General features: G+C 46.4%; 1 protein-coding gene across 2 annotated transcripts in view; it reads left to right on the top strand.

Annotated features, from left to right (window-relative positions):
- The window catches only part of CNGB3 (cyclic nucleotide gated channel subunit beta 3), a 1205394-nt gene that overhangs the window by 833873 nt on the left and 343826 nt on the right, over positions 1–27695 (top strand). For both annotated transcript variants that reach the window (XM_069621307.1, XM_069621308.1), the window contains exons 10-11: positions 14775–14839; positions 19558–19680. In XM_069621307.1, the coding sequence (XP_069477408.1) occupies positions 14775–14839; positions 19558–19680 (188 nt within the window). The remainder of the gene's footprint in view (positions 1–14774; positions 14840–19557; positions 19681–27695) is intronic.

Genomic DNA, 27695 nt, shown 5'->3' with positions numbered 1-27695 from the left:
AAAGAACAATATCTTGTTTTTCCCAGCTTTTCTTTAGGTGTGCGTGGCCCATAAACATGGGTATGAGAGACATGCTCCCATTGGTTGGTAAGATCCCTGCGTCGACGTGTCAATCAGAACCTGCCGAAAATATACAATGTGCTATTCCAGCAGCTACTGGCCAATCTGAAACAAACTTTAAAATGACACTTGTAATACAAACAACCCTAGTCCACGCCACAATCAAACATTTCTAGGCTATTCCCACTGTTTTTTCTGTTTTTTTGGTGGGGTTTCTGTTGCCCGTTACCGTGGCTATGAGAGGGAAGCTCTCATAGGTCTATGTCTTGCATGTGTCATTGCGGTTATAAATGTAATTTCTGTGGCTACACAGACATTCAAAAACAGGTTTATATATTTATTCTTATAGTTACGCTATAATAGGCCACACCACTAATAAGCTTCCTTAGCCCGTTCACATCATTAGAACGAATGAAATCCATATATTTCTTTTTCTCCCTTTATTCTGCCCGTTACTGTGGCTGCAAAACCATGCTCACCACATAATCTCGATGATGCCTCCCGCCTCTTCGCAACATGGCTCCTGGTTGGTCTGCATTCATAACTGTGATAATTTCATCAAGCCCACAGGAAATTTGTATGATTCTTTCATTGCATTTTGCTAGGCTTGAGAGACTTTTCACTACAACACCAAAAAGCATCTTTAGGCAGAAAATGTCACATTGTTCCTATCCCTTTTTACCTTCCCATACAACTTAAAGGCATGGTCTAGTAAAAAATGTTATTGTCCCTACGGGCCAGCCATGTTTTTTTAAGCCTAAGTGGCTCGATTTTAGAAAACTTTCCTATGGACCTTACCCGAGTTTTCGTCCATTAAACGCATGCGAAAACAGGCACCAGGGAGCCGCCATTTTGTGATAATCCTATCACTTGCCCCATCGCCCTGGCTGACCTGCTTCTGCGGCACTAAATCAATTCCCCCGCCCCTGAGCCTGTCATCAGCAGACTCGTACCGCCCATTTCCCAACGCCAAAGCACGTCTTGTGTCAACATTCGCTGCGCTTCAGCTAATGACGTGTCGCCATGGAAATGGCAGGACGCCTCTTTCCTCAATTAGTATAAACAGACCGTTTCCCTACACACAGCAGCAGATTTTCGATTCCATTCCTCTCTGTGTGTTACTTTGAGTATTCTGTGACTCGTTACTATGCTCTGGTCAGCTACCTTCGCCGCTTGTAGCCCGTGTGAACACCTGTACCATCTCGGTAAATTAATTTACTTTGTTTACCACACAATGGCTACAATAATGCCCTACATGTACGAGCCCGAGTATACCGAGGAGGAACTACTGGAAAGAGAAGCACGCGAAAACGATGGGGATTTGGACGGCAGTTGGGAGGACGATTCAACAGATGAAGAGCCTGGGCCTAGTCGCATGGACGGCGTCTCCACCTGGTGCACATGCAATCGGTGTGAGCTAATGCCAACCGAGGAGAACTGCTGCTGCCGAGAAAACTCGGGATGCCTGGCCTACATTTCGGAAGGCGAGCCACGACCGCAATGCATCACCGAGCTGCCAGACTTCAGGGCAGCTGCCTCACACGGGCCGTGTTGAGAATAATGACGGTGCTTATGCACGAACTTCGCGCAACTGTTCGTCCTCGTAATCCGAGTAACGAGTAAGTATACTCTGCTTGTCATGCCACTCCTATTTCATGTTCTTCTACTATATCCAAAATTACATCTACATATCATTGTAACGCATGTAAGTTGTTCAATAGTGTGCATTGTCTAGATAGCATTTGTCCGTGCAGAATGCCATTAGTTACAAGAATTGTCATTGACAACAAACGTTTATTAAACTTATCTTGGTCATTTAAAAACAGTTTGTTTCATTCCTTTTCACAGGTGGTACAGGCTGGTGGCCTATCGTTCCTTTACATGGTGGCTCCACGGGAGGCTTGGACACCGCGTTCGAAGAGTGAAACCCGCCTGTGCCGTTCGTGCCATAAGAGAAACGTTCCCGAGTGACAGCGGTCAGTACAGGGGATTTTCTCTCGCTGTGCTGCAACCTGACCTGTATAATCTTTAAAGTCTTGTATTTTTGTGTCATGAAAATAAGATACAAAATAAAACACCACATATATTTTAACAACGGTTGTTTCCATTTTTTAAATGATCAAGTGTGTCTCCATTCAAGGATGGACGTCAGACATCTGTGTCCGAATGGGTGAAGGTCTGGTCGCTGTGAAGCAGGGTGGTCACTATCTATCTAAGCTAACATAACATATTCTCGATAATGCATGCACTAAATAACACTTGTTCAAAGTCTTTCAGTAGGTTATGTCTCTATAAAAGTCACACATATATCTATACTAACAATTGCCAATGGATTATACAGGCCTTAGGTTAAGGGTCTTGACCACTATAATACACCGGTTGAAGTGTGGGTCTGTGCTCACAAGAATCTCCGGTATATGGCATTTGTTATTGATAAGCAACGATATACTATCAAAGGCAGTTCGCACCCGTGGATGAGCGCTGGCATGTGGGGCTGTCTGGGGCGCGAACGGCCAAGGTGCCAAACAACATGTACACTTCAAAAGGTATCCCACGCCAAGGGGCCATTGCTCCTCAGACCCTGTGTCTCCAGCCAGGCCTCCCCTTGAAGCAGGCCGCCCCCCTGCAATCCACATAAGTGTGTCTCCATTCAGCAGTCTTCCTGTGCCTTATCTGCACGCCCCAGGCCCATCCATCCCACCCCCTCTATCAAAGGTGGTTCACACCCGTGGATGAGCGCTGGCATGTGGGGCTGTCTGGGGCGAGAACGGCCAAGGTGCCAAACAACATGTACACTTGAAAAGGTATCCCACGCCAAGGGGCCATTGCTCACATGGCCTCCTCAGACCCTGTGTCTCCAGCCAGGCCTCCCCTTGAAGCAGGCCGCCCCCCTGCAATCCACATAAGTGTGTCTCCATTCAGCAGTCTTCCTGTGCCTTATCTGCACGCCCCAGGCCCCTCCATCCCACCCACCCTCTATCAAAGGCGGTTTGCACCAGTGGATGCGCGCTGTCAGGGGCGCGAAAGGCCAAGGTGCCAAACAACATGTACACTTCAAAAGGTATCCCACGCCAAGGGGCCATTGCTCACATGGCCTCCTCAGACCCCGTGTCTCCAGCCAGGCCTCCCCTTGAAGCAGGCCGCCCCCCTGCAATCCACATAAGTGTGTCTCCATTCAGCAGTCTTCCTGTGCCTTATCTGCACGCCCCAGGCCCCTCCATCCCACCCACCCTCTATCAAAGGCGGTTCGCACCAGTGGATGCGCGCTGTCAGGGGCGCGAAAGGCCAAGGTGCCAAACTACATGTACACTTCAAAAGGTATCCCACGCCAAGGGGCCATCGGTCACATGTCCTCCTCAGACCCCGTGTCTCCAGCCAGGCCTCCCCTTCAAGCAGGCCGCCCTCCTAATACCACGACATACATACGTCATTCATTCACAAACACACCCCCGTTTCTAATACTTTATAAACCATTTGATATGTCTCATGAGAACATCTTTGTGCTTTGCAAGTCAACTCCTGAACGTGCTACCTGGCAACCACTGAGATCTACGCTGATCTGCTCGTCGTCGTGCTTTCCGTGAACTTCTGTGACCGCTTAGAGCAAACCCATCAGTGTGCTACCTGTGGCCACCCACCTATTCTCCTGCAACATACTGCTCTGCTTGCTGAATCCAACTGTTTGTTGGTCAAGGTAAGGCCATGTATCCTAGTCATATTTCGCAGATTTTTAAATTTCTATCTATTTGCGAGTAGAGTACACAATAGTGCTATGTTCATTGGTCTCATTGCTATTGACTTGAGTTTCCATTGCTATGCTATCAACAGATCTATTTATTTTCATCTGTGTCTATTGTCATCGAATTGCATCCTTCGGGGATCCAGTCTATAATGTAAGCATGTTTCCTTCTCGTGCAAGACAGAACATCCAAGGGACGACTCACGTGTTCAGATTTTAGTCACATCATTTATACATTTCTTTTATACATCATTATGCAAATACTAAGCCGCACATAATGAACTGGTATAGTTCCTGCGACCAAAATAAACCTTGCATTGATCATTGTATGATTCATTTACTTTTGTATCAAATCTTTATTCTTGAAGATTGTATAATAATGTCGAAATTTACTTTTCAGATTTATCAACAATGCCTGCCTGTTCGATTAGCGGTTGCCCTTCGAAGACCCATGTGAAATCTGAAGGCACTACAATGCATGTATTCCCAAAAACTGTTGATCGAATAAGAAAATGGGTCAGACATTGCGGATATCCACTGGATGAGCTGGAAAGTAGAGTCCACCAAGTCTTACAGGACAAGAGGGGTGATCGATACTGCATCTGCAGCCAGCACTTTTCCTTGGACATGTACACAACATCTTGGGTAACAAAGAAGAATAAACGGCGAACGACACGGAAATTGCTAAAAAACGCTATTCCCACTCTATTCGTCCACATTCCGCCACCGGTGAGTCAAGTGTCTGGATTTAGCTTTAGGCCTTGCGGTAGTGTGTAGGTAGCGGAATGGATTAATTGATATTGTAGGTGTTCTATCCCTTGTAATAATTTCGATATTGAAATGAGTGTATAGTTTTTTGAATAATGGCATTTATCAATATATTCTTTTTCGATTTCATAACCCACAAACGCAATGTATATATATGGGAACAGGGAACTGTGCTGTATTGAGCATTTTTCAAGTATTCTGTCGCCTTACATGGCTATTTTTAATATTGGCATTTCATTATCAATCATTAATTTACCTTTACAACTTCTTGACTATCCCTTGAATCTGAAGCAAGAACATTCTACATCCTTGACGTGGTGGCAGTTATCAACCACTTCTAGCGCGTATCAGGTAATCTTACTAGGCTAATCCGCTACAGACTTGTTTTATGCATGTCAAGTAATAGTTTTATTCTATCGTGTAATTATTTTACCGAATGTTTGGTTAGTTCTTTCCAATTGATATACACCTTAGTTATCGTCCACTGGTGTTTGTTTTCAGTTATAATCAGTGTTATCCATACTAATGCAAGTTCAGTCTTTCAGGGAGATGCTGAAGGGTCCGCCACATCTACAAAATTTCTTGATGATCTTCACCAGCAGGAGGTATGGATACTGACAGCTCCATCGAGCGTCATCATCAGAGCTGGAATTCTTGTCGTTTGATTGTTCTACACAATGTTTCTTTCGTGGTTAGCCGTTGATATGTACCTGTGCTGTCGACCCCAGGTGTGTGTTATGTTTTCACTATTGTAATCCTCACTAATGCAAGTACTATGTTTCAGGCAGTTGATGGAGTGTCAACCCCTGCACTTGATGCAGAGCTTGACATTCAAGTAATTCCAGGGGAAGTGGAAGCGGGACCATGCGTATACGAATCGGCGCAACAGCTTTCTGAAGTGCGCACTACATTTGCAACATCCATAGATATTCTTCAGCAGCACGAGGTATGGATACTGACAGCTCCATCATGTGTGATCATATAACGTGATTCCATTTGCTATACTTTCTTCCCTATTAACGCAAGTGCTGTGTTTCAGGGAGACGACGGAGCTTCCACTACAATCACAACATCCCATTTAGATGATGCAGATGTAAATAAATCGGAGAAATAAGTCGATGAAATGTGATCATATTTAGATTTTCCTTGATTCTTTTAGACAATGCATCATTTGTGGTTATCTCTTTATATGTACCTGTGCGTTCGACCCCAAGTGTGTGTTATGTTTCCAATATTGAAAACCATACTAATGCAAGTACTGTGTTTCAGGGAGACGACGGAGCTTCCACTACAATCACAACATCCCATTTTGATGATGCAGATGTAAAGGAATCGGAGAAATAAGTTGATGAAATCTGCATACTTATATTTTCCTTGATTGTTTTAGACAATGCATTATTTGTGGTTATCTCTTTATATGTACCTGTGCCGTCGACCCCAAGTGTGTGTTATGTTTCCAATATTGAAAACCATACTAATGCAAGTACTGTGTTTCAGGGAGATGCTGATGCCTCCTCTCCAATACAACCATTCATGGCAGTCCATGCAGAGCCAGAGGTATGGATACTGACAGCTCCATCGAAATAGATCATCAGTGGTCGAATACTTGTCGTTTGATTGTTGCACACAATGTTTAAATCGTGTTTGGCTATTGAGATGTACCTGTGTGTTCGTCCTCACGTGTGTTTTATGCTAACAATATTTTGATACATAGTAATGAAAGTACTATGTTTCAGGGAGACGATGGAGCCTCATTCCGTGCTGTCTATGCGGATACAGAAAATATAGTCGTTGCAGCGCAAGAAGAAGGGAGGACATGCGGAAACGAATCGGAGCTACAGCGTGCAGATGTTGAAGGTCGAGTCAAAAAAGTTGCAAAGAAAAAAAAACAAATAAAAGGTTAGTTACAAACAGTTCATAACTTTCAAAAAATGTTTGTGCTGGGGACTATTTTATGTTTTTTTCCAGTCAATTGGACTACACTTTATCTTGTGTTTAAACTGAACATCCCTTTTCCAATCTCTCCTCCAGTTACCCGTGGGTGTCAGAACTATACATACACAGACAGTGAAGCGAATGAGAGATGTTGCTTGCCAGACCATGTACACTATGGAGGAACTATTAATTGAGGCGAGGCGTGTTCAGGCTCGAGATGTTCATGTCCAATGGCCAGAACATGAATTAACTGTGTTTGGAGAATACAGCAAAGTTGCATTGGACCATTGCTACAGTGCGACCGCACCACCACAAGAAGATATTGAATGTATTGAAGATAGCTCTGAAGTAGTTGCAGATCAATTCACATAATCTACACCCGCCAAAAAATTGCCATCCAAAATCCTGTCGACATTGTTGTGTTCTCCCATCAATGTTGAAGTAATAGATGTCGAAATGACAGAGAATGAACCAGCCGCAGCATCCATAGACGCATCAGAACTTGATATCAGCGATATTACTTTCCAATGTGTTGAAATCTCAACAACGTCACAGGCCAAAACAACGTTGACGCAGGATGACAGTCTAATGAAGGAGAGCAAATACATTGTATTCGACAGTTGTTTGATGGAAATTATAAGTATGCTAAAATGTGTGCATTCCGTTAGAGGGAAAGTATGTGGGAAGCCATTGATTAATGTGACTCGTCAAATAAAAGGCAGTAACGTCAAAATAAATGCCGCCTGTAGATTAAATCATAGGTTCTCATGGTCTGCACAAACGATGCTGGGGAAAATGCCAGCAGGCAATCTACTGTGTGCAGCTGCATCTCTTTTTAGTGGCTCCAGTTTTAGAAAGTTAGAGGCTTTCTTTCAGTTTGTGGGACTCCATTTCATTTCTAAATCGCTGTACTACATATACCAACGTGATTATCTGTTTCCGGCCATTAGTGATGCTTGGAAAATTGAACAATTGTCTCTAGTAAGTACATTCGAAGGGAAACGTTTCAGGCTAGCCGGTGATGGACAGTGCGACAGCCCTGGATTTTCTGCCAAGCACTGCACCTACCACTTTCAGGACATGGATAGTATGAAAATTGTGAGTTCGGTGGTCGTGCAGGTAACACAATGTACATCCTCAGTGGCCATGGAGAAACTGGGATTTATAAAATCAGTGGAATATCTACAATCAAGGGGAATGCACATCGACCTCATAGCCACGGACAGACACGTTTCAATTGCCAAGACAATGAGAGAGCAGTTCCCACATATTAATCATCAATTTGACGTATGGCATCTTGCTAAATCAATCAGTAAGAAAATCTCGGCTGCAGGAAAAAAAAAGGGTTTTGAAAGTATTTTGCAGTGGTCCCAGTCTATCACCAACCATCTTTGGTGGAGCTCAAAAACTTGTGAAGGGTCAGTGGAAATACTACTTGAAAAATGGCGGTCACTGATGCACCACTGTACCAACGTTCACCGCTGGACAGAAAACCAACATTTCCACCAATGTGAACATGGCCCTTTGTCCCCAGAGGAGGCACGGAAGAAGAAGTGGTTGATTCCATCTTCACCGACACACAAAGCCATTGAGAAGATTGTTTTCGACAAAACTCTATCAAGAGATTTCAGAGGACTGACAGAATTCTGTCACACAGGAGATTTGGAGGTGTTCCACAATACGTGCCTAAAGTACAGGCCAAAGCGCTTGCATTTTAGCTTTCGGGGCATGAAACATCGCACCCTACTAGTGGTCTTGGCCCATAACAGCAATGTCGGACGTGAACAATCTAGGACTAGGGGTAAAGTAAGGATGCCTCGCTACACTAAGGTGTTTTCAAAACGAAGTAAGCAATGGGTGATCAAACCAGTCTATGATGAAATGCAGTTCGACTTTGTGAAAGGCCTTATTGTTGCTGTGTTCGAGAAGCACAGATAAGGAATTTTGGACGTTTCTGTGCAGAGCAGTGATCCATTGCCACCGAACATTGCAACTGTGCCATGTCCACCCGAAGCACAGCTGGTTGTGAAGTACACATCCCGGTTTAAATAATTGCAATACGATTGTCTTTTTGTAAATAAATGTTATTGTACAGTGTACCTGTAACCCTAACCCCTACCTTCACCATCATGGGTGGCGAACAAGCTGGGTGTCATCTTTGAATTCTCTCTATTCACCTCATATATGTGTATGTATATATTTTTCTCATGTCTCATCTCATGTAAATGTAAATGCTGCGCACTGTTAACGAGGGGAGGCTTGCATATTGAAAATAATAAAACAAACAAACAATAAATCTCACTTTTAACTCAACTCCTGTGGTACTTTATACTATCCCTGACCTTCCGCCAAAAATTAAATGTCTCCATAGTTATGATTTTTTGGGGCTGCAAAGCTCGCAGACAAAGGGGACAAAATTGGGGGCCTTAGAACGCGCCAAACGGGCAGTGGCATTTGGGAGAGAAGCCAGTTCGCATTTGCACATTGAGGCGCACTACGTAGAGGGATTCTAAACTTCAAGTTCTCACAGATGCCTATACTACGTGATGTTGCAAATAAAGAATGAGAAGCACAGCACCCAGATGAGGGTCACAAGTCGCACTGGAAGTATAAGGGTCTATTGTTTTTTGACCTTGAGACAAGGACCATGCCGAAAGAACTACATTTGAAGGGGGTGCGCAATAACGTAAGAGACGATAAGGCAGACAATTCAGAAACTAGACCGAGTTTCATTTTAGTTCAGTATACGAAAAATCGTTGTCAAGAGCACGGTCCGTTTTACAGACTGCATTACGAAGAGACACAATGGAAATTTCAAATATAATATGAGTAAATCTTTAGACGCTTTTATACCGGAATGAAGAATTAATGAATGGATGCATTAATAAATGAATGAATGAAGAGCTAGGAAAAGCAAGGAATACGTGTACGTAGTGGGGACATGGGCATGCAGGTCCACTGGTCTCACCGATCTCGGTCCTTGGCCCAGCCACTTTTCCCTGCACTGCCTGCCTGCACTACAGGACTGTCTCTGTATCCTTCAGCCCCTTCTCCCGGCATTTACCTTGCACTTGCCACCAGCTGGCCCTATTATATATCTTGTATTCGACTAACCATGTACAGCACTTTTACCCCCCTCCCCCCTTCCCCATGCGCGATCTGAAAGACACCTGGCCTAGTAGGATCGTTGTCTGTCTGCCCTTGTTCCCCCCCTGCCTCGTCGCGCCTTGAAACACTTGTGTATAGGCGCGTTACAAATGCCATATCATATATCATATCATTCCACACGCATGTAGACTAACTGTCGTTTATCATTGTGTGTTGGCCTCGATTTATTTCGTTACTTTTCGCATTGATTTTAGAGCCAAACATACTCCATTGAACTATCCTTGCAAGCAAATAGTTTCTGATTGGCCGTAATAAATAAAATGAGAAAAATTAATGAAGATCGGCTGGCGAGACTAATTATAATTTTTTTGTTTCCATAACAGGTATTTGATCCCCTTCTGCTACTGTCATCGGTTTGAGACACCAGCAGACGGTTTTTTCGTGAGTCACCTGCAGCTTCGTGTGAACAACTGGAGCACACTGACAATTTTATGGGACGATCGCCAAGGGCCCACATGCCCTTACGCTGTACTAGTGGCTAGAAGCAACATATCAACCTTTACGATGGACTAGTGCCTAGTTGATGGAACAGCCTTGCGCTTCACCGTGCTTCCAAAGTGCTTCTTTTAACGAAAAGCAACACCCTGTGTACCATTGCGGATACAGATAAAAGAAAATAAATGGCTTTCGGAGTTCATATGGCAATTGCTGAATATTCTCTAAACATTTAATGTCAAATATATGTACTTTACCAAATGTACCATGTTGCTGTTTGATTTTAAAGTACAGTTTCATATTCCGAATTGTGGCGCGCTGTGTTGTGAGATGGTCTGTGTTGGTTTCCGGGTTCTGTGTGGAGTCGCGTAGAAGATGACTGGGCACGTTTGCCTACGCAGCACAGTAGCGTCACGGAGAGAGGCGGGGAATATGAATGTTTTGATAATGTCAGGCTCAGGGGCGGGGGAATTGATTTAGTGCCGCAGAAGCAGGTCAGCCAGGGCGATGCGGCAAGTGATAGGATTATCACAAAATGGCGGCTCCCTGGTGCCTGTTTTCACGTGCGTTTAATGGACGAAAACTCGGGTAAGGTCCATAGGAAAGTTTTCTAAAATCGAGCCACTTAGGCTTAAAAAAACATGGCCGACCCGTAGGGACAATAAAAATGTTTACTGGACGATGCCTTTAACCTCTCTCCTTTGTCTTGTCATCTATTTGAATTGCTTATTCTTTATTTTAGCTTGTCTTTTTAAAAAAAACTTTTTTCTTTTATGTGGCATTGTCCTTTTTTTTTCTTCCTTTATACATTTTCCTCCAAGTCCTACATTTTCCATCATGCAGGGATCAAATAGTGACGACACTATTGGTTTGTCTGGTCACCGAGCCTGATGAGGAAGATGCTGTCTGGGTCTCCAACGCATCACCCCCCCACCAGAAGGCGAAAAGTATAATGCAGGATTCCGATAGCTGGAATTATCCTGGCATCACAGCCTAAAAGAACTGGAGTTAGTCCAGTGCCACTTGTGCCGCAAGGTGCTGTGACAGGGGCCGTCCAACATTATGTACCAGAGAATGGGCACCTCAACACTCATCCAACATCTCGTCTGCGTTCACTGAGACGAAGCGGGCGAGCCCTAGCAGCAGGCCAACCTAAAGCAAAAGGCCCACAGACCACAATCAGCACAATGGGCCCGCAGTGCTCCATCCACTTCCACATCGGCAACATCAGCTCTGGCCACATCCACGGGGACATCACCAGCAACAACCAGAGCCACCGTAGGTGCAGCACCTTCCACTTCCAGAGGGGACAGCGTCAGTAACATCTGGGACCCAGCCTGCTGTCATAGAACCAGTGGTAAACCCAAACAAGTGCATAATATTATGTTGCATATGCCTCAAAAGGATTACCGTAGGAGTTGCCACCCTAGATGAGTTGCTAGTTCACATTCAAAACCACCAAAAGACTGCTACTCCTAGGGTTCATATTTTTTTAAGTGCCAATTGTCTCCCCTTTTTTTCACAAAAACCCCAAAATGTTAAAAACCAACAAAACGTATTCAAACTATATGTTCAATTTGTTTACCCCATGTTGCATGTACCAACCCTAATGTTTTTCCCATCCATGATCCCCCCTCCTCTCTCCACCCCTAAAGGTTCTTTTAAGAAGCACCCTTAAAATTATTAAGAATAGAAACACAATGCACAGACTTTATAAATGGATTGATAAACCATATATCATCCATTGTATGCAGTATATGTCACTAGAACCCTATGTTTGCACCCAATTTTCCATTACAGCAATTGTACAAAATGCACCAATCCATAACCGTGCTTATTTAATGGAAACTGCAAATGGACACTTCTTATCGTTTTAACAACTGAAATAACTCCCATTGCACAAAGGAACCCTCCCCACACCAAACCCACTCTCCCCGCCTCCTCATAATCCCACAGCACTGCCTGTTAAGATTCACACTATGTTTTCTCTGATGCTCTTACATTTTGCATATTTAACTTTAGAGCCGGGCTAATATAGCCACGTGTAAACTGGGCTATCATCACGGTAATGGAAAATTCCTTCCATCGGATTTCGGTATCTGCTCCATCCCAGACTCCCCAATTTCACCTGCTGTAACCACCCTCTCTCCACCACTATCCTGACAGCTTTCAATACTTTTTCACTTCTAAATAACTATTTGAACACATTTTGTTTTTGCATTACCCCGGTACAGCCGCTGTCATCGCTTGCATTGAACAGAAAAAAACAGTTTCTGCATTTCTTTTCTGAAAAGCTTCTCTTCTGTAAAGCACCATGGGAGATATAGCTATTTTTTGGGGAGAAGGGAATAACCCCAAACCTGTCCCGAAAATTTTGTCACTGCTTCATGCCCAAGTTGTTTCTTATTTGGCCCACTTCTGTCCAGCATTTTCTGCGCTTTGGCTTGACTATTTTTGACTTTTTCTCTATGGGAAAACTAATTGGAGTAGGCCGTAAATGGTGTTTATTTGTTTTCTTAATAACATTTTCATTTTTTAACAAAACTTCCCCAAAATTTCCAGTCTAGGGACAGAATGTTTATGTGTTGGCTGTTGGAGAGTGCGGCCCACTCCTCTACTCCACCACTTTCCACTGAACAACTTCTCCCCAGTTGAGTACAGCTATCAATGAGTAATTCTGTAATAATCAGGGCCACTTGGCCTTTGCATGCTGAGTAAACAGAAATCACCCATCTGAAAAGGTGTGAATCAACATGTTGTATGAGGTCAATGTTTTAAGCAGGAGACATCACATAAATAACAACAAGTCTAAGACAACACAGATACCGACCAATCATGCATGGCCTGGGGCCTGGCGAGCTCACAATGTTTGTTTGTTTGTTTATTATTTATAATGCGCATCATACCCAGGGGTAACAGGGCGCAGCAGTTACATGTATCTTCAAAGATTAGTTACAACAAAGGAGGCATAGAATTTACATACAAGTCATAGTTAAATGTAGACAACTTGTGGTCACTTCTGCTCTTCCAATGTAATGCCTGTTTACAAACTATATCATATATTTCAATCAATCAGTACCTCAGCCAGGTTTGCTGGACACTTATCCATGGGCTGCCATGTGTCTAGCCGCTGCTCATCTTACCAAACAGGCATTAGAGCAGTGTGGGCTTTGATATATCTGCCAAACTAATTATGGGACATGTAATCCTAAAAAAGTCACATCACAGACATTTAAATATTTAAATATGTAGATGGTTGGAGATTACGTTTGCCTCAAGCAGTAATATGCATCACAAGCAAGCAGTGTGTTTTAACTGTAGTAAATAAAAAGAGTGCAGCAGTTTGTAGAGGGGACAGATTTTGGCTGGGTGTAGTACCTGAAGTTATTCAGCATACAGGCAGTTGCAGATTGCATATGCTTCCAAGACCATTGGGGGGATTGTTCCCCCCCCCCTTTTTAAGGTAGAAAATTATACTTTGTCCAACTGATCAGATCATTATCTGTATTTTTTATTTTAAATGTAGGCAGTCTTATGTCATTTTAGGTCATTAAAACAATGAGCATTGACTGAGACACAAATTCAGCTCCCTGGCATGTCCTTTTTTCGTGATTAGGGTTCAAACTGCATCACTACCAATGCCATGAATATGAAGGCCCTAGAGGCGAACATAAGCTGTGAAACAGCATAGCGTGTCACCTTGCAGAGAGTGCCATGTTGGGGTTGGCATTCAGTGCCTGTTCTACAGGACATTGGATAATGAAACATGGTGGATGAGTGCTGTTTTCATTTAGTGCCATAATATGGAGAGAGTCGACGGCTGAGGTTAATGTGTCTTTAAGCCTACCAACGGTGGGAAAGAAAACGTGTCAGCGGATGCTCGCCAAAGACAGAGCGTTCACATCATGGTAATGGGCGCTTTGCATGATGGACAATATTTCAAATGTTGGTGACAAATACTGCAATATAAAACGTGGACGCATAAAGCAGTTGCTACTATGAATGCAACATATAACCATGAAAGGAGATACAGGGCCCGATTTCTTTGCACGGTTCAAAGTGACGTTGCACTGCTTAAAAGTGACTGCTCTGCCAACACAAACCCTGATTCATGGAACTGTGCAAAGTGTATTTTTGCAGTGCAAACTCCGTGCAAAGTCAGTAAATAGTCATTTTGTTGCAATACAGTATGAGGTGGATTTCAAAGGAATGAATTTGGTGTACTCCTGCACGAAAGTCTCACTCGTGAGACAGAGGAGGTAATTTTTTTTTAAATGGTGATTGCATGCAGTAACCAAAAACATTTGCATCTACATGATTATGAAACCACTGCATGCAATTTTCAATGCTCCACCCCATCCAAAAACAGGCTGTTCATGTTGAACTTAATACAATACTTACATGTTGCAAGGGTCTGTGAAATCTGTGACTACCATCATTATCACATAATTCCAACAGAGGGCGGCATTGAATTAAAAAAGAACTCGTCAAACGACTCGATGAAAATGCCTCATCGGTGCAGTTTTACATTGTAAAAATGTGGGTGATTTTACGAGGTATTGGCTATTCATTGTGTTTAAGCAAAGTAAACTAACCAAGGTAATGCAACTAAATATTGTACGCTTTCCTTCATATAATTGAAATCTTTTTTTGTTTTGTTTCTGTCTAGTATTCGTCGTTCTTTGAGTTCAATGACCGGTTAGAAGGTATTCTGAAGAAAGCATATATGTACAGGTAAGAATACTGATAATAATGTAGAAATTGACTGCAAGTAAAGACGGCAATCACCATTGGCGCTCATTTAAATGAACCATCAATGAAATCTAATGTATGAAAGGTTTACGTAAGGCTTGTACACACTAGATTCTCATCATGGCTCATTTGCATTCATTAATATGATAGAGAGGAGGGGCGGCTCAAAACTTACGATTCATCTTTCCCCTTCCTCTCCATAACACAAATAGTAATTTGCACCGGCAATGGCAAATGATGCTTCATTGGTTCTATTCCTTCCCATCTAGTATGTTTTAAATAAAAAAGTTAAATGAGCTTAAATGTAACGAACTTGGAGCACACTGTTATGTTTTGGTTGTGTTCCAGAACTCACAGATTTCTGAAACAGATGAGGGTCTGCGTGAAGGGTCAGTTGCCTGCGCAGTTGTACCTGCTACTCTCCGCGTTCATTAAATAAAGGACTTGAAGTTTCACTCACCTGTCTTGCGGTGCACGTTATTGGACCCCACGCACACTACGTTTTCTTGCTGGTTAAAGAGCCCAAGCAAAGATGGCTGCCATGCAAATCAAAACGGGAGCTCTGTCTGGAAAGAAGCCCCCCCCCCCCACCGATCCAATTCAGGGAGCACAGGCAGAGCGAGAGTCTCGCATGCGCTTACAAACACGCAGAGGAGGCGGACCCAGGCAGGGCGGAGCGGTGACTGGGAGGAGGTGCTGGGCTCGAGGAGGTGGAGCGGATTCTCGAGGCGGATGCAAGGAGTGAGTGTGCTTGGAGGAGGCGGTAAGAATGGGTAAGGGGAAAGGGAAGGTTGGAAAGAAGAGGGGTGGAGGAGGAGGCGAAGAGGGGGAGAACGCCGACTGTGAAGTCTACACCTGTGGAGGGGGGGAAAGAGGAAAGGGAGCAGGTCTCCACGGAGGGATGATGGAGGGGGGCTGGAACGGGGCCACTCTGGAATGGTGACTCAGGAAAAGCGCGTTTTGAAAGGGCTGGAAGCCGCAGAGAGCGGTGGGTCTGGAGAGGAGAAGATGCAGGGTGACAGTGTGTGGAAGGTGGTGTTGAAGCCTGAGAGTCGAGAAAAGACGTTCATGGGGGTGAATCCGTTGGAAATTGCTAGATGGGTGAAGGCGGCTGTGGGGGATGTTACTCGGGTGCTAGTGGTGGCTGGGGGCCGGTTGTTGGTGGAGGGGACGGATGCTGGTAGCAAGGCTAAGATTCTGGAGGTGGGTTGTCTGGGTAGACATGCGGTGCAAGTGTTTGATCAAAGTGGTGTGTCGTGTAAGGGGGTGTTGTATGGTGTGCCGGTGTCCATGAATATGTCTGAGGTGGAGGAGCAGCTGGCGGATGTGGTGGTAGTGGAGGCGTGGAGGCTGGGGAGGAGAGATGCACAAGGGGATGTGGTGTCAACGACTGTGGCAGTGAGGTTTGCGAGAACAGAGTGTCCGGAGGTCGTGGAGTTGGGTTATCAGAGGTTCCGTGTGAAAGTTTATGTAGCGATGCCGTTGAGGTGTTATAAGTGTCAGCAGTTTGGACATGTGGCGAGAGTGTGCAGGAATGAGAGGCATTGTGGGAGGTGTGGAGGAGATCATGATATTAAGGAATGCAAGGTGGAGACCCCGGAGAAGTGTGTGAATTGTGGGGGGGCACTCTACTGCGTTTAGGGGGTGTGAGAGCCATAAGGTGGCGCGAGAGGTGGTGCAGGTGAGGGCAGCAGAAGGTTTGTCTTATGCGGAGGCAGTGGCAAAGGTGAAACCGGTACGAGTAGTGAATGAGGTGTGTGGCAGAGAGCCGGTTGTGGATGAGGCTGCAGGAAGGAAGAGAGTGGTGGGAGAGGTGAAAGGCATAGAAATGATGGTTGTCCCGAAAACTGAGTTTATGTGCTTTATAGTGAGTGTGCTGGAGCTGGTTCAGGGGAATTTGTCAGTCAGTGTGTCGGATCTTAAGAAAGGAGTGGTGGAAGCAGGGAGGAGGTTTTTGAATGTTGTGGATATGTTGGAAAAGGATGTGTTCGGGATGGTTACTAAAGTGCGGAAACAGAGTGTGGTGTCAGCCTGAGGATTTTGCAGTGGAACGCGAGGAGTTTTTGAGGAATGGGCAGGAGTTGAAAGCGGCGCTGTGTGGGGAATTGAATGTTGATGTGGTTTGTATTCAGGAGACGTGGTTAAGGGGTGATCTGAAGTTTGTGATTCTGGGTTTTGAGTTGTTTCGTAAGCATAGGTTGGAGGGGAGAGGGGGGTGTGGCTCTGGCAGTTCGGAAGGGGTTGGTTGTAAGAGAGATTGTGGTGGATGGAGCAGTGGAGGCTATCGGGGCGGGGATTCGGGTAGGGGGATCGGAAGTCTTGGTGTTAAATTATTATAATCCGTGTGAGGTGGTGGAGGTGGATGTGCTGTCTGGAATGATAAGGGGGCATGTGGGACCTTGTGTTTTGTGTGGCGATTTTAACAGTGCCAACACGTTGTGGGGTAGTGATCGGACAGATGCGAATGGGGAACTATTGGAAGACATGGCGGATGAGTTGTGTCTGTTTTTGCTGAATGATGGTTCAGGTACGCGGTTGGATGTGAGGACTGGGAGGTTGTCGTGTTTGGATTTGACCTGGGTGTCTGCTGCGATTGCGGGAGAATGTGATTGGGAGGTGCGTGAGGATGGAGATATGGGGAGTGACCATTCTGGTATTTTGGTGACAGTGAGGGGTGAGGTAGGGATCAGGCCACGGATGTCTGGGAGCCGGTTGAACTTTAGGAAGGCTGATTGGGAGTTGTATAAGAGAATGTGTCAGGAATTGATTGTTCCTCGGGATAGGGATGGGGGGGTGGATGAATGGAATGAGCATTTGGTGCAGGGAATGAGAGCGGCGTCAGTGGCGGCAGTTCCGGAGGTTGAGAAGGGGAAGGGTGGGAAGGTTGAGGTTCTTTGGTGGTCGGTGGAATGTTCACGGGCTGTGGCAGCGTGTAAGAAGGCGAGGGCCAGGGCGGTGAGAACGGGAATGTTGGAGGATTTGGTGGCATACAAGAAGGCGAAGGCGGTGGTGCAGAGGGTGATTAGGGAAAGAAAGCGCGGATATTGGAGGGGCTATTGTGGGTCTCTGGGGAGTAATTCTGGCGTGGGTGAGGTTTGGAAGCAGTTCGAGCGGATGTCCGGGTTGATGAGGCCGCAGGGTGGTATGTCTGTGTTGTTGAAAGGGGTAGAGGTGGTCAGTGAAGATGGGGAGAAGGCAAATTTGTTGGGGGAGCATTTTGCGGGAGTGCACAGTTCAGGGAACTTCCCAGAGGCGGTGAGATTAAGTATGGGAGTGGTTGAGGAGTAGATGCGGGAGTTGTTGGCGAATATTGGACCTTGGGAAGAGCAGTATGAGGTTCCGTTTTCTATGGTGGAGTTGGATGGGGCGATTGGAAGGGGAAGTGGTCTAGTCCAGGGGTGGATGGGGTCATGTATGTATTTTTGGAGAAGTTGTCAGTGGAATGTAAGTTGGAGGTGTTAGCATTGTTCAATGAGATCTGGAAGAGTGGAGTTTTACCGAGGTTGTGGAAGAGAGCGATTGTGGTGGCGATTTTGAAGAGTGGCAAGGTCCTGACGGAGTGTAAGTTGTATAGACCGATTGCGCTGACTGTTGTGTTGTGTAAAGTTATGGAACGGATGGTAGTTGAGCGTTTGGGGTTTTATTTGGAGTCGAATAGGTGTTTGAGTGATTTTCAGAGTGGGTTCAGGAAGAATCGGTCGGTGGCAGATCCGTTACTGAGGTTGGTGACTGGAGTGGAGGAGGCGTTGTGTGATGGGAAGATGGTGGGGGCATTCTTTTTGGATTTGGAGAAGGCGTAAGATATGGTGTGGAAGAATGGGTTGCTGGTGAGACTGTTGGAGATGGGTGTGAAGGGGAGGATGTTTCGGTGGATTAAGGCGTTTTTGGCTGACAGGACCTTTCAGGTGAGAGTGAGGGGTGTGATGTCTGAGGTTTGGAAGATGGAGAATGGGACGCCGCAGGGGAGTGTGATTAGTGCGATGCTGTTTAATTAGAAGGTTTGCTAGCCATTAGGCCTTTCCTTGCATCCCAATTCAGTGGCAAGTTAGTTTCACAAAGTGATGCCAATCATTGGATGCGTGGGCCATCTAAAAGATGAGCCTGAGCCTTTGGATTCGTCATAGGGGAGGGCGTACATTGATATCGTCTGCACAGGCGTTTCACCTCTGTACCTTCTGCCCTCCCTAGCCAGTGGCTGGCGCCGCCCATGCCAATGGAATCTAGCTGCACTTAGTACAAGCTAAAAGCAGGCCTTCTAAAAACAGGGGATCCAGTAGGAATCCTTTGTAAAAGCATTGTTTACAGGCGGCATTTACATTGTAAAAGTAAAGAGTAAAGGTGATGTTGCCTGCTATTGACCTATTATATTTGCACTCTGCTATGCAAAGTCGAGAATGGCATGCAGGGCTGACAACAGATAATAAATGCTAACAATTCGCATTTTTGTAAAATGACACCCATAGTTTTCTCTCTTACAATGTGCCTAACGTGCACACTTTCCTTTCTTACATATGCTGGTCATTTGTTTCAAATCAGCTAAATATTTAAGTGCCAATATCTTGTGGTTATAACCTATGTCTAGGTTTGAGCATAATGTGTTATTATAGCCAATCCACGTTTTGCCTGAAGATTTGATGAGTAGAAATGTACTGTGACAATTATTCATGGATTTTAACTCTAATAATATGGTTTTTGTGCAGGGTTGTTCGTACGACTGGCTACTTGTTGTTTGTCCTGCACCTCAACGCTTGCATTTACTACCTGGCATCGGCGTATGAAGGGATTGGCAGCACCAAATGGGTATACGATGGCAAGGGAAACATGTAAGTCTGTATGGTGGCCATTATTATGTTTGGGGTAAAGTGGGTGACTGAGAATCCTAATGAAGCGGCCAACAAAGAGAAGGAGAGCTAGAACAATGGTAGCTGTGTCTTGGGGCCTTTAAGGTTTGAAGAATAGGAGGACTTGCCCTAACAAAAGTGTATCAGTTCCCACAGAGTTCATAGGATTTTGTGTGGAAGCAGCAGTACATAAAACGTCATGTTTCAGGCTCGGTCATTTGCAGATCTCTTCACAACGAAGTTCTCAAACTTCCAGCTTGAATGTTATCCTCAAAATGGGGCTCATTATAAAAACCTGGGTGCAATAAAATATGAGTATATCTTAACTTTATTCGGCCATAAGGCCATCAAATTACACAGAAATATGTCATCATACATGTGACACATGAAACATATTCAATAGGAGTGATACGCACCAGGCAGGCCCCTAGTTCGTTGGGCCATATCTACCTCTATTTACGGCCCCAGGGCATTTCTAATATTAACTGCCTCCAAGAAGATGAGAGACTATATGAATAACATTGTCAGGTACTCCCACGGTCAAAAGTAGCCTCCTCAGGTCTTTTGCCCAAGGGAGTTCTGTTGTCTCCAGAAAGCGGCAGGTTCAGGGTCCTCATTCCTGTGGAGTACGTGGTTCCTAAAGGGTTATCGTTTTTGCAGACGGGGTGGGTGGCACTGATTACAATCGAACTACGGGGCGGTGGGCATCATCTCATTCCAATTCCTTGTAAGTCCATGGCCAATCTTGAGTCCCTTAGTACAATGCAAACAGTGTCAGAAGTGCTTCCCTCTTTATGACTCAGTCTTTTTCAACTTAAGATGTCCTCTCTATTTAAGGAGCGGCATCCATAGACTGATCCAAGCCAATTGATGCATTTCTTTTTAAGAGAGTCGCTCACTTCCGACTGATTGCTGGAACATTTGCAAAAACACCACTCCTCCCCGACAGGCCCCCTCGTATTTCCACTCCACATACCCTGACCAGGTCTGTTTGTGTTTTTGGGCTCCTTGGGTGGCCATTTCTGGGGCCACTCTGTGGTCTGCTTCTTGCGCCCCACTCCCCAGCTTCCCTACCTGCCAGTTGTACTGGTTCCCATGGTTGTTCTCCCCAGAGTCAGGCCGCCCGGGCATTTGTGTTGGATTGAGCGGCAGTTTATGAACTGTGAGGGAAATACCCGGGTCACATTGTTTCCAAGTCCCCTTTTTAGCTGTCACTCAGGAGGACAGTAAAAAGTTACCAGGAGTACCATTTAAGGAGCGCTGGGTAACGGCAGTCTCTTGAGTATTGTGGAATTTCTCTGCTACTGAATAAGTCCACCTTAAATTGGCCTCAGTGCTCAGACGATGCTCCCCTGAAGTACCCCCTCCTAGGCCCCTACAATCTTCGAGGAACCGCAATAGGAGGTTCTTTATAGCCGCCAACTCATTGAGGACAAGAGAGCATTGGCAGAGCTGTGCTGGTTTTTCAACAGTGGGAGCTGTCAAGCCCCGAGCTTCTGTTGCATGAAAGAGAGGGGTTTTTAATGATGAAAACGGACTGGTTCTGGGCGGCAAAGTGCTCGGTGCTCCTTCCGTGTGACCCTCTTTTTTTTTTTAAAGGTGTATTTCAATTGGAGAGGCAGCAGCCTCGATTCCCTCTGCAGTTGTATTTACAAATAATATGGGTGCCACAATAATGGGATTGTTCGTACAGGACTTCAAGGGCTTATTCAGATTCGTGTGGTAATCCATGGGGCGCGCAAAGATAGATGATATAGGTGCGGGGGTTTCAAGGGGTCAGTTGCGACAGAATGTAATGGGCTTTAGTTCAGGAACTCCTAAATGGCCGTTCGCCCAATCCGACGTGCCACTACTCGTGAAGACCGGTGATAGCACATCGGTTTTCCCAGGGCTAACTGCAGAAGGAGCTAGGGAGCCATTCCCTCGCTGCGTGATCCCTTTCCCCGCCACTCTTGTCAAAGTTGCCTTCTGATATTATCTCGCTTGCATTGCTCCCCTTCTCCAGCGCGGCACTTGCCAGGAAGTTGTTCATTTCATTAATTAAAGTGTATGCATCACCTGTAATCTTAGCACCTGGGTCGGTGACGAAGTGGACGAATCCTGCAGCCTGCGTCTTTGTTGAATAACACGCTGAGGGGCTTTGTGTTGAGGACGGAGGGAGGGGGAGAAGGGCTGGCGACCTTAGCCTTCAGCCTAATAAAGCGCACAAAGGGAAGAAGGGCAGAAATGCAATCAGAAGGCAGTCAAAGGCAGACATGTCAATTCAAGTAAACCCCTTCGTCGCGCTCCTCACATTGTCCCAATGAATCCCAATGAATCAATAATCAGCAGCTTTTCTGAAAGCAGGGTTACAGCGGCAGACGCCCCGTTGCTCACAAAACACCCTCTGCATTAGCGCCACACGGAGCAGGACGTTTCGGTGACGCCAGTTCGGCGCGGGCCGATTTGGCGCAGAAGTTTCGCCACAGGAGCCTGTTTGGCGCGGCCACTTCGCTGCAATTTTATTTAACAGTGCACTTTTAAAAGTGCACTTTTAATAAAATCCAGAAATAAATATGGTGTTAGAGCAGTCGCGATCCCTGCCCTGCAGAGGTGAGTGACTGATGAGTTAATGCAGGGCCATAGAGCTCTTACCAATTTTCTTTGCACCAGTTACTTATATTAAGATGTTTAAGCTGTACGAGCGTTCTTCATGACCCACATTAATATAAGTAACTGGTGCAGCTGAAACTGATCAGATCTCCATAGCCAAGGGGTTAGCTCTTCCTGCAGGTCAGGGTTCGCGATAACATTAATATTTTATTTTTAAACTTGTATTAAATAGTGCTGCCGCGCCGAAATGTGCTGGCACCAAAAGATGCCAGCGCCGGACTGGTGGCGCCAAACCGGCCTGCGCCGAACTGACTGTGCCGAAATGGGCTGTACCGAGCTCAGCACCCTGTGCCCTTATCCCACGAGCGGCGCAGCAACCAGCAGACAGGTAGGAGAGCACAAGCCCCTTGCGGGAGCTCAGCACCCCGCGTCCTTGTCCTTGAGTACAGACAGGGTGTAAAAGGGTTACGCCAGTCTTTACACTTATTTCACCACTCTGGGCATTTCACAAATCTTTTGCAGGCAGATTGAGAACTAGGTTTCCCCCCTCCTCATTCCCACTGCATCTGCAAAAGCAACAATGGGGATAGGAATCCATTATAAATGACACCTGCACGTGCACCTTTCAGGCAGCACCACCTTCACGAATAGAGAGTAAAATGAAAGCGTATCTGTGATTTACTTGTTTTTACCCCTTAATATTGTACTCTGTGTTCTCAAGGAAGCCAACAGCACGTCAATGCTAACGTTGAAGGTTGCAGACGTGTTTAGGGATGTATTGATTGTTTCGGCTAGGGGCAGCACAGCTAATTTATAATTCCTGATCTACAATCCCACCCGACGATTCTGGCTAAGATTCAGACGGTGAATTCAGTCCACTTCAAACAAAGGTGGTCTCCAGCTCTATGCCAAGGACTTGACGACAATGTTGTAGACTCATAAACAATAAACAATAAATTGATAAAACAACGTGTTTACTCCCTACGTTAACCTTGCTGATTGACAATTTGCACACGCATGCATAATCTATTCTAGGTATATATTAATAATCAAAATCACCTGAACCTCCAAATCAGGGTCTCTTAAAAGCTGTGCCGGAGCTATTAATAGACCACCAGGCGTGAAAATGAATATAGGCAACAATGGCAGAGCTTTTTCTGCAGTGCACTTGCGCTCCAAAGGGCCACAGATTTGTATGCGCCTTCTAACAGCTGCACTTCTTAACCAATTTTCCTCCCCTCATCCTTCCGCTCCCACACAAGAAGTAGGAGCAGCAGTGAGATAGCGCATAGAGTTCCGGAAACAGGCACCTTTGCTCAGTGTGCCTCCTGCACATGCCTCTCTCCTCAGGCAGCTCCTGGTAAGTGCTGCTGATTGGAGGAGAGGAGTATCTGAAAGTGGAGCGCTCTGAGTGTTTGGAAGCTGGCAGCTGTTCTTTGCAAATGAAACTTGCCCTAGCACTGTCCATAATGTGGCAGCTGTTTCTGTGAGGGCTGGTCAACCTGGCTCCCTGTACATGTATCCATGCTTCCAGCTTCTTTACAATGATATGACTATGCTGCGCCTGTAAAGCATCCACTGACCTTGCACGTGCTGCAGTGTGTGGGAAGCTTGCACTGATCCTGTTTGTTCTATATCTGTCCCCATGTAGGAGAGATGTTTGCATAGGCCCTTGCAGATCGGTGCCACGCCCACTCTGTACCTGTGCATGTTTGTGATGGAAACTTTCACTGGCCCAGCAATGATGTATCAGAACCACTAGCCCTGCCCATTGTGTACCTGTTTGGGAGGGAAGCTTGCACTGGCCCGGTTCATGCTATACCTGTTTGTGAGGGAAGTTTTCAATGACCCTGCACATGCTGTCTCTTTTTCTGAGTGACATTTGTACTGACCCCGCATGTGCTGTACTTGTACGCATTTGTGAAGGAAGCTTAACCTGTCCCATACCGTCGATATTCCCATTTGTTGGGGAAACATGTATAAGCCTTATCCACAATGATGTACCCGTACCCACCTGTTAGGAAAACATGCACTGGGCATGTCCATTCTGTAACTGTATCAGTTTCTGAGGGAAGCATGCAGTGATCCTCCCCGTGCTGTACTTACTAAGATTTACAATCGCTGATGCTGAAACGTTTGCTCGCGTCCTGTTGATGCTGTATCTGATGAGCGGGAAGCACACACCAGCCTTGTCCTTACAAGTGTACTTGTTAGTTAGGGATGCTTGCAGTGACCCTGTGTATGCTGCACCTTATGAATGTTGCGGAAGCTTGCCTTAGCCATGCCCATAAGGTACCTGTTTAACAAAAGCTTGAAATGGGCCTGGCTGTTGGGAGTCTCTCAGTGACCCTATTCACAATTCCTGTGAGCCCCCAACCCCCACAGACTCAGCCGGAGACGTCTGCTGTGTTCGGGCTCCCCGGTCGCACTAACGCGGCTGGGAATGCACCCTTTATTTATAGTGCACGTGGCAAGTGCAACGTCATTCCACCGCGTGCCCTTCCCTTAAAGGAGCAGCACCACACTCCTCCTTTATCATGAGGACAAACATTTTACATTAACAATTCCAACAATAACACACAACACGTCAAACAGTGCAAATGTAAACATATCCTTCTGCGGCACCCCTTTAATCACAGCCACCCTGGTGGATCCCCTTAACGACTACAACGACCCGACAGGTCGTTCAAGATACTTGTCCTACCACGCAGTCGGTGAGGTGAGCAGGTTTCCCTCGCACTGTCGTCAGGTGGTACCTCCTGCTGGCCTCTGGCACAGGCGATCCCTCAGCAGGCGTTCCCTCAGCGGGAAACAACGGGAATGGTCCAGCACCTCCACCCTCATCGGGCACCTCCATGCTATCCTGCTCCTGGGTTGGATCAGTCTTTGTATCACCCAGTCTCTTAAAGAAATTCACGTTCCTGGTGACGGATGATCTGCCGTCGGATGCCGTCACCATTGATTCTTTGATGGCTATCACATCCAGAGGCTCCGGTTCATATGGGAGGGACAGCTTCCCGTGGGGGTGCCGATTTCGTATCAGCACCTCATCCCCAGGTGCCAGGTGTTGTGGGCGGTATACTCGCGTTCTCTTGCTCTCTCCTCAGCCGGCGATCATGCTCTACCTGCTGGTCATTGATAACCCCAGGTTCTTACTCGACAACCTCTGGCAGCAGTCCACGGGGGAACCACTTGAACAGGGCTTCCGCCAGTGCCACTCCCGTCGATGTATGGGGAGTGGCCCGGTAGACCCTCAGGAATTGGTACAGCGCTCTTCTCGGGCACCGTCCTTGGCCCTGCGCTATGAAGAATGTCTTTGTTAAAGTCTGCATCAGCACCAGAGCGGGGTGATCTTCCGATGTTGAACCCCATACCCGTCCACCAATTCTGCAAACCGCTCACCCTGAAAGGGCGCCCCATTGTCCGAGCACAGGGAATGGGGAAAACCATGAGAGGTGAAGACTTTCTCGAGAGCCACCACCACATGTTCAAAAGCCACAGAGTCCACAAATTCAACCTCTGGGTATCGGGAGTACTCATCCACCACCACCAGGAAGTGTGTGCCCTGAGTGGTGGACCCAAAGTCTAAATGCACCACCTCCCAAGGGCACGTCCCTCGGGGCATGGTCTCAATGGCCGGCTCTCGTTGTGCAGGGGATGCCGCCTGGCACCAGACGCATGCGGCCACATGTTCATCGACCTGCCGCTCCAGTTCAGTGAACCACACCTCGAGGCCTAGTCGGGCCTTTGTCTTCATGACCCCTTGGTGTCCTTGATGGGCCAGTCTTATTACCTCCTGGATCTTGGCTTGGGGAACAACGATCCGGTCACCCGTCAACAGGATGCCTGTGGCTGAGAACGACAGTTCCTCCCTCACCTTCCACATTTGTTCTAGCACCCCTTTTGCTTCTTGGGTACATCTAGCCAGGGATTCAAGCACTGTTTTACACGACCCCTGTTGCATAGCGGTCTTCAGGATGGGAAAACATTCATTCCGAGCAGCTGCTGCCTCCAGTTCTTCCAGGGGCATGGCATTTAGGGTGGCTGCTTCCACCACCATCTGCACGTGGTCATCCGCTTCTTCTGCACATGCGTCCGGTGCATCTTCACTGCCTTTCCCTGGGTGGCGGGATAGATAGTCCGCTGCATTTGTTGGTACCGGGTCTGTATACTAGCGAGACCCCGTACTCGAGGAGTGGTGCAAGCATCCACCGTTCAATTCTCGCCGGTGGTTTTGATGAGGATCCAGCCAGATTTGGAAGCATCGGCTTGTGGTCAGTCACAACAGTCACAGGCCTTCCTAAGACGTACAGCCTGAAATGCCTGCACCCCCACCGGACAACAAGAGCCTCCCGCTCGATCCGGGAGTAGTGCTGCTCGGTATCAGACAGCACCTTGCTTGCATACGCCACCGGGCAAATGCTTTCATCCAGGCTGATCTGCGTCAGTACACCCCCCAGGCCGAACGGGCTGGCATCGACAATTATCTCCGACCAGAGTGTTGGGTCGAAGAACGCCATGGTGTCTTCAGCTGTGAGCGCTTTTGATATCTTCTAATGCCGCCTGTTCGAGAGGGCCACACTGCCACACAGACTCTTTCTTAGTGTAGGCCCTTAGGGGCTACGACCTGGATGCTAAATTCTTGATGAACCGACCACAGTACGTCACCATCCCAAGAAAACTCCTCACCTCAGACACATTCTCCTGTGGTTGGGCCTCTTTAATGTCCTTTACCTTCCTGGGGTCTGGTGACACACCACCCTCCTTGAACATAAATCCAAAGAATTTGATGGTCGGCTGCAAGAATTCACACTTTTCCCGGTGGAGCATAAGGGCCAGCGACTGCAGCCTCTCAAAAGTCCTGGCCAGCTTGCGTAAATGGTCTACCTCAGTCTTTGCAAATACCAGGATGTCATCACTGATATTCAAAACTCTGTCCAGGTCAGCCAGGGCACCTCTGATGATATTTTGAAATACCTAGGCTGCCGACAACACCCCAAAACTGAGTCTCTTATACCTGTACATGCCTCTGTGGGTGGTAAAAGTCATTATATACCTCAACTCTGGATCCAGGATGACCTGGCGGTACCCTGAGGTCTAGCTTTGAAAAGAAATTAGCCCCCTGCAGTTCCGCAATTATATTGTCAATGGTCGGCGTCAGGTGTCGTTCCCTTCTGATGGCCTTGTTGGGAAGCCTCATGTTGACGCATAGCCTTACTGAGTCGGGTTGTTTCGGTTTCCTTGCCACCACTATATGGGACACCCATGGTGTGGGACCTTCAACCTTTTCAATAATGTCCAAGTTTACTAGATTGTCCAGCTCTTTGTCCACCAGTTCTCTCAGATGAAAGGGCACTCTGCAGTGTTTCAGAGCGATGGGCTGCACAGACTCATCTATGTGTATC

Source organism: Ambystoma mexicanum, chromosome 5q (genome assembly GCF_040938575.1).
Source record: "Ambystoma mexicanum isolate Mex_15411 chromosome 5q, UKY_AmexF1_1, whole genome shotgun sequence".
NCBI classification, from domain to species: domain Eukaryota; kingdom Metazoa; phylum Chordata; class Amphibia; order Caudata; family Ambystomatidae; genus Ambystoma; species Ambystoma mexicanum.
The sequence above is the reverse complement of the archived record's forward strand: the minus strand, read 5'-3'. Positions and strand labels throughout refer to the sequence as shown.